General features: G+C 36.0%; 1 protein-coding gene across 2 annotated transcripts in view; it reads right to left on the bottom strand.

The window, feature by feature from the left end:
* Positions 1-4853: 4853 nt before the first annotated feature.
* The window catches only part of HECTD2 (HECT domain E3 ubiquitin protein ligase 2), a 106544-nt gene continuing 103078 nt past the window's right edge, over positions 4854-8319 (bottom strand). For both annotated transcript variants that reach the window (XM_049855716.1, XM_049855717.1), the window contains exon 21: positions 4854-5827. In XM_049855716.1, coding sequence (XP_049711673.1) covers positions 5707-5827 — 121 coding nt within the window. In that variant the 3' untranslated portion in view covers positions 4854-5706. The remainder of the gene's footprint in view (positions 5828-8319) is intronic.

Genomic DNA, 8319 nt, shown 5'->3' with positions numbered 1-8319 from the left:
TCTCGGCACGCTGACAATCACTGCTGTAAGAATAAGCTTGCTCAAGATGCTTAAAGAAAAGCAGGACCAGACTACGATATGGAGTTTAGTGCCAGCTCTGGGTGGTTCACATGCTTCAAACAATGTTCTTGGCTGCACAGTGTGAAAGTGAGTGGGGAGTCTGTGAGTGCTGATGCAAAGGCAGCAGAAGCATTTACTGAAACCTTAGATAAACTAAGGGAGGTTATTGGCCTCAGTAAATTTTTAATATGGACAAAACCTCCTTATTCCAGAAGCGAATGCTCTAAAGGACCTTCGTCTATACTGTGGTGTTCACACAACATCCAAATCATGTAACATCCTATTTCCCGCAATGTAGCATGGGTGTTAAATGACGCATGACTGTATTTAGAAGTTTTAGACACTTGTAAAAGGCTAGCCGATGGGGTGAAAAAAGCAAAGGGACACACACTTCTATAGGCTGAGCTGAAGTGGAACAGACTATCTACTACAACTTTTATAAATTTTGGACAATATGTATCTACAAAAATCATAAAATAGACATGTCCAAGCTTGAAAGAACAGGAAATTGTAAGATATAGAAATGAAGAAGAATAGCAGAAAGAAGGAAGCAGGAGCTAATATTAGGGTGACCCATGAGGGTGATCAATTCTGATGGATTTTAATCTACACATGATTTGAAAAGACATGCCTTAGGTCTATTCAAAGTGAGAAGCTGAAACTGATGCCCTGCATAAAGCCTAGAGCTTTACAGGTTGCTGTCTATGCAAAGAGGCTAGGAAAACTCTATTTGTAAACCCTAAACTGCGGTCCAAATTTACACAGTGGTAAAGGAACACTAATCCTAGAAGTTAACATAAAAACTAATGTGGGAAACATGTAGGATCTTGGTTGAAAACAAAATGAAACAGATCTGCTAGGGTACTTCTATTCAGGGCGCATAAAACTCTCAGAGGAAAAGACTATCCCATCTGAAATTTAACAAAAAAACCAAAGTTACAACATTACAAACCACGGATGAAACAAATCACTGAGAGCCAATAGATGAACAAATAAGAAAATTTTAACTCATGAACTGAAGAGAGCTAAACAACCTGAAACAAAATATCAAACAAGTATGCTGAAAATTATTAAAGAAATAAAGCCATATGAACAAAAAACAAGATGAAAAAAGAGCAGGTTGATATGAAAAGGAACCCAAATAGAGCTTTTGAAAATGAACAATACAGCCATTTACCTTAAAAACTCAGTGAGTTGCTTAAACAACAGATTAGGTAGAGAGTGATGGAATGGTTGAATGAGATGGTCCAAGGAGTATGTTTAACAGGAGAGATTAGGGGGGAACAAGGAAGTGCAATATTCAAAGAGGAAATGGCTATTTTCCAGAATTGATGAAAGTTACAAATAACATAGATTCACAAATCATAATGAATCCAAAATGGACTTAAAACCCACAGGCCTAGGCACATTGTCTTTGACGTTCTCTGCAATTTCTTGGCAAAAGAAATATCTTAAAAGTAGTCAGAGAGAAAAGAGAGAATATCTACCAAGGAATAACAAATTATACCGACAGCTAACTTCCTCGTATTAATCCAAAAATCGTGGGCTAATATATTCAAAATGCTAAGAGAAAAATAACCATCAACTAGAAATGCATGCCTAATGAATCCATCTCTTATGGAATAAAGGCAACATAAAGTTATTTTCAGACAAATGAAAAAAGAATTTACTATCAACAAATTCTCATTAAAAGAGCGTCTAATGGATGTACTTCAGGAGGAAGAAAACTGATCCCAGAGGTAACTGTGAGGACCATAAAAGAAGAAGTGGTGTGCAAAGAAAATGTCAATATGTGGTTACATCTTAAAAAAACAAACAAAAAAAAAACTATATAAAAGAATAGTAATTATGTTTAATTTCTGAGGCTAAAAAAGAACTAAATACTGAATAAAAGTAATATGTAAGTCAGGAGAAGGGTGATCAAAGTTAAAGAATTCTAAGACAAAAATTAAAATTCTAAGACAAAAATTAAGATACAAAAATTACATCAGGGATCACAATAAATGGACTAAAACCAAAACCCACTGAAAACAAAGATAGTGATATCGGAAAGAATAACTTAGCTGTAAGCTATTTGCAAAAGACAAACCTAAAATATAAGGGCACAGACTGAAAGTAAAAGGATGGAAAAATATTAGAGATAAAGAAGGTTGCTACATAAGGTTTAATTCACTAGTATAAAACCTACTGCTGTCGAGTTGATTCCGACTTAAAGCGACCCTATAGGACACGGTAGAGCTGCCCCATAGAGTTTCCAAGGAGCAGCTGGTGGATTCGAACTGCTGGCCTTTTGGTTAGAAGCCAACGCTTAACTACTGTGCCACCAGGGCTCCAAATTCATCAGTAGATACAAGTATTCTAAACTCACATCCATAAACTTATATTCATAAACTTATAACCAAACGTCATGGAAAAAAAAATGACCGATTTACCATCATAGTGGGAGATTTTAACATGCCACTCAAAAGCTGATGATCAATATTTAAAAGACTTTATAAAGGTGTAAAGATTTGAACAATACATTAACAACAATAATCAAATGAGTATGTATTTTACACTGTACCCAATAATTAGAGAATACTTTCAACAAATTTCAAAGAATTGGTGTGATCATACAGATATTGGATATATATCATTTTATATTGAAAATAATGCTAAAGAAATTGGTTCTACCTAGTGTCAACAATAGCACATTTTTTTTCTTTATTATTATTGTGCTTTAGGTGAAAGTTTACAGCTCAAGTTAGTTTCTCATACAAAAATTTACATACATATTGGTATGTGACCCTAGCTGCAATCCCTAGAAGGTGACAGCACACTCCCCCTTTCCACATCAGGTTTCCCCTGTCCATTCACCCAGCTCCTAACCCTTTCTGCCTTCTTATCCCACCCCAGACAGGAGCTGCCCATTAAAAAAAAAAAAAAAAATTTTTTTATCTACTTGAACTAAGAAGCACACTCTTCGCAAGTATTATTTTATGTTTTATAGTCCAGTCTCATCTTTGTCTGAAGAGTTGGCTTTGGGAACGGTTTAAGTTCTGGGTTAACAGAGAGTCTGGGGGCCACGTCTCCTGGTGTTCCTCTGGTCTCAGTCAGACCATTAAGTCTGGTCTTGTTACTTGAATTTGAATCTGCACCACACTTTTCTCCTGCTGTGTCAGGGACTCCCTGTTAACGGCACATTTTTTTGTCGCTGTATGCATCCAGCCATTCCCCTAAGAGACAGTGTGATGCGAAAAACAGTCAGCACCTGTAACACCGTTACAGTGAACTGCCTGGTGTTCAAAAAATGAACTGAAGCCTGACTATACAACTTTAATACTTGAAAAACTTTATCCAGAAATTCATAACTTAATACAATACAGATTTGTACAAAAAGAGGGACTGTTAAAAACTTCTGATTATAAAGACAAGAACATGATTAAGCAAAGATTAAAAAAGGACACGACATTTGTAAATGCTGATAAATACTGTGCAATACTTTAATTTACTGTGGCAGATACAAAAACCAAGAATTCATTAACAGCTTATGCTTAAAAAGTAACTGCATGAATTTTCTAGGCTGTTTAAATTAATGAAATATAACAATAGTGGTTTTTTAAAAAAATGAGGTATTAATACACTGTAAACCAAAAACAGAGCATAAATAAATAAAGGCAATGTTCAATTTAGTGATACATGGTTATAAATTTCAACTTAATAGAACAGACAACAAAAAATTTCCAGTTTTTTATGGACTCTGTCATTTAAAAATCTGGCTTGCTTGTGAACTTCTTATTTAAAAGGGACATAGCTATCAATATACAAGCACATCGCTAAACATGCAGACCAAGCCAACACAAATTTTCCATGAGTCATCTCTACCAAATAAAAACTTTGTTTACATTTTACCTAAAACACTTAAACTGGTTTCCTATACATAATTCTTTTGTGCTTATTAGTTAGTATTAACCTACATTAAACATCTGACTTTCTAGTTCAAGCAGTGTTAAGTGGGAAGCAGTTTTATTTGCATATGGATTAAAAACAGCAAAACCAAACCACACCAATATGCCTTTCTCTCTCAGGTTTTCCAAGATTTCTAAGGAGAAAAACCCTTTACGTAGTATACCCAAATGGAAAAGCAGGGTCCTTTCCATCTCAAAATGAGAAGAGTAAGAAGAAAGCAACTCCTTTTCCTCAAAGATTTGTGGTTTGGCTTCCGAACTGCAGGAGAAAAAGCTGATCAGCTCCTCCACCCTGGAAGGATTCTGCTGGTTGGGTTCAAGGAGCAGAGCAACAAGAAAATAGCCTAACTCAGAAAAAAGGGTGGGAAATTATTTGCGTGTGAACTGTATGCTGGTACTAAATGCTGGCGTCATTATTATTGCAAACGTAACTTCAGAGTTTTCTGAAGGGAAGCTGTCAAAGTATAACAGAGAAGTCTGGAATTGGAAACACTTGTAACACGCTAGTAACACTGCTTCATTTTCTGTTAATTAAAAAAAAAGTCATTTACCGTCAGACTTAAAGTATAGTTTCTTTTCACATGCTACTTTATTAGAACATTCACAAAAGGGTACTATTGAATTTACTATGTTCAGAATCCAAAACGTTGAACTTCATTTTTACCAAGCTTTTTTTTTACATCATTTGACACAAATATTATTGTATTCACTTTTGTCAAATATCTTATCCTACTTTTTCCGTAAGTTAGTGTTTCAGTACAAGTGCTGATCAAAAATATTAGAAATAAGCTTTGTACATGAATCAAAATATATATGTGTATATATAAAAACTGTTCTTTTGTGCTTGTAATTGACTTAATGCATCAGGGATTAATTAGATCTGATTTCTTTTCTAATAACCTGACCCATAGGAAGAAATGATCATTATATAAACATTACAGAGTACTCAAAGTAACTAGCTTACTGCCATGTGCATGCAGACTAACACTGATATTTAAAAGAATATAACCTTGAATCCAGTTAGTCTGAAAATAGTTACACTCTTGTACAATCATCTTTATTGATTTGTAAAAGCTGTACACACATCTAAAACCCTGAATTTACTTTGTAAAAATAAATCTTTAGCAATAAATGGCACTATCAAAATCCCATGACCTCAGGCTACTATGTAGCTATTTACATGCTTTTCAGCAATAGGTGAAAAGAATCTTACAGGACCAAAGCCAGTATATCAAAAAACCCTGTGAACTGCATTTGCAATTATACTGTTGCTTACCTCTATATGAAAATATGGCTACGTGCCTCATATTGATGATAATGTAGCTATCTGCTTGGCTACTGTGTGCCGGCAGCATACAATCTGCCACTGGGCTCGGCTATGCCGTTCTCCAATGCATTCTGCTCTCCCAGTGGAACCTGTGACAAACTGCCAACGGGGAATGGGAAAGTGCTATAAAAAAGAGGGACTGGACCCACACTTATCTTTGCTACCTGGTCTTTTCCTCAGTCGAGCAATTTCTGTGCTCTTAGAAAATCATGCCTTCGTTGAAACACTTCATATTTGATTTTAGAAAATCAGCATTTTAAAGTTGGTGAGCTGTGTCAAGGTGTTTGAGACAGAAACATGAAGAGGTAAAAGGCACAATAAGAGGGAAGTGAATGCTACATATAAAAAGTATTATATTTCAAGTCTTCTAGGTTACTCAAGTCCAAAACCTTCTGAATTTGAAATTCCAATGATCAATTTCTGTTTCAGGTCTTTTTTGCTCTTGTAGGGGGGAAGGCAAAGTTGATTGAAGCAGGTGTGGGCCACAGGTAACCTAGGGGAAAAAAAATTTTTTTAATACACTAAGTACTAAAACATACACAAAACGAGTGGTAAAATTTTTTTTAAATACCAGGATACACACATACAAATCTGTTTTACTATGCTGAGATCACTTGCTCATCCCTTCATTGGACAAATACTTTCTGAGAACCTGCCATGTATTGGGCACCATTCTGGACACTCAGGCTGTGTTTACAAACAAGACAGTCAAGTGTCGCTGCTCTCATGAAACTTGCATTTTAATGGTATTTTTTTTAGAGTGAGACAGATTGGGGTTTGAATACTGCCTTCCTCACTAGCTGTGGGACCTTGTTCAAGTTGCTTATGGTCTCCAAATCTCAGTTTCCTCATCAATACGATAGGATAAACTATCCAACTGGACTATTTAACAGGTTAAATGAGCTATATACATATAACACTTCGCAGAGTAGTAGATAATATAACTGTTACTATTATTTCCATCTTGCCTGTCAAAAAATAACAAAAAGGGTGTTTCTGGGGCACTTGATGCCCACACTTCTGAAGCTGCTGCCCTCCATGTACATGCAACGTTCATCCTTTGAATCCTTCTGATCAGCCCCCTACCCCTCTTCCTGATGACACAAGTTATATTCAATCAGGAATTTCTACCTTAGACCCTTTCCTTCAGTCTTTATGAACTCAACAGCATCAGAACAGCTGTCAAAGAAGTCAATGAATGAAACAGAGAAAAGGAGAAGATTTAAAAGGCAGTAAGCCTGTATGATTAGAAATTAAACTTGGAGCCCCCTGTATTAAATGACTCTTAAACTTATCAGAATCAGCATTTACTGAGTGCCTAGCCCTGGTGGCACAGTGGTTAAGTGCTTGGCTGCTAACCAAAAAGTCTGCAATTTGAATCTACCAGTTGCTCCTTGGACACCTTATGGGGCAGTTCTCTTCTGTCCTATAGGATGGCTATGAGTCGGAATCAACACGATGGCAACAGGTTTGTTGTTTTGTTTTTGGTCTACGACGACAAGCATTGTGCTATGTGCTTTTATATGCATTGTTTCATTGAAATTAAACCTCAAAACAACGAAAAAAGTGGTTATTTTAATTCTCATTTTACTGATGAGAAAAAAGACACACACATATATATAAAAAACATATATATACACAGGTTAAATAATCTGTTCAAGACCACTGAGCTGGTAAAGTGTAAACCTGAGATTCAAACCTAGATCAGTCTGACTTCAAGACCAGTGTCCTTGATGTGTAAAGATTTAACATTTTTATTTAACAAAATCAGTGGCTCTGCAATGGTGGGCCTTACAGGAGGAACGGAAATGCCCTTCTCAGCTACAGCACCGTCCTTCCTTTGAGGCACACTGTTGCTGTGCCAGACTGAAGTGTCCGGTGTCTTTGATGGCTGACTGTCTTTAATATAAAGGAGGTCCCCATTGGGAGTCCTAGAGTTGTCTGAGTTTTAGATTCATGCCTAAGCCACAAGAGCGCACCAAATGATTCCTGAAATAAAATAATATGTGAAAAAGTTTAGACGTAATGCCACCTCTGTATTAAAATGGACTACTCAGATTATCTTTTTAATTGATAATATTTTTGTTTAATATAAAGTATTCTGAAAAATTAATTTGTCAAGCAATTAAATCTTTAACCTCAAAAGGCTTCTCTTGGATTTTTTCATTTTGAATGTTGTAAATCTTGTACAGAAATTTCTTAATTTTATATGCATATATTTGTTTTACGTTTTAAATATAATCTCGATGTTGATATTAATATTCATTCATCTACATGTATGTGGCTACATGGAGAATACAAAGTTGTATATGGCATGGCCTCTGCTCTTCAGGAGCTAAATGACTAAGAGGTATGGTGAAATATGGTAAGTGTCATATGACTTAAGGCTTTAAAGAGGACTCTGTCTTCCAACTGGGTCTTTAAGGAGGCGTAGAGTTTTCATAAGTAGAGAGGTAGTAAGCAAACACCATATATATATAAAACCATTTACTGGTACAGAGGAAGGCAGGCACAAAATGTGCCTAACAAATAGCAAAACAGCCCACTGACTAAAGCATAGGGGAAAAAACGAAATTGAAAGGTAGCTTGGGGGAGAAGGCCGTAGAGCTTTATTTGACAAGCTCTAGATGCTAGAACTTAAGCTGATGGGGAGCTACAAAGCTATGCCCAAGGAAATGGTATGATCAATGCAGTGTTGAGGAAAATGAATTAAACAAGATAAAATTATTAGAAAGGGAAGAACCTGAGCAGGCAAATCAGGAAGGAGGCTATTTAAATAAGCTAGGAATGACGTAAAACTGCATTAAGTAAGCCAGGAATGAAGTAAAACCACATTAAGTAAGCCAGGAATGAAGTAAAACTGCATTAAATAAGCTGGAATGAAGTAAAACTACACCAGGGTGGAGGCAGTGGGAATAGAAAAGGCAGATTCTAGCTCTAAAATGAAAGAAAGAACTGGCCAGCCTTGGGGAATGCTCAATGTAT

This window comes from Elephas maximus, chromosome 16 (assembly GCF_024166365.1).
Source record: "Elephas maximus indicus isolate mEleMax1 chromosome 16, mEleMax1 primary haplotype, whole genome shotgun sequence".
In the NCBI taxonomy this organism is placed as follows: Eukaryota; Metazoa; Chordata; class Mammalia; order Proboscidea; family Elephantidae; genus Elephas; species Elephas maximus.
This window is presented reverse-complemented; position numbering and strand designations above follow the sequence as displayed.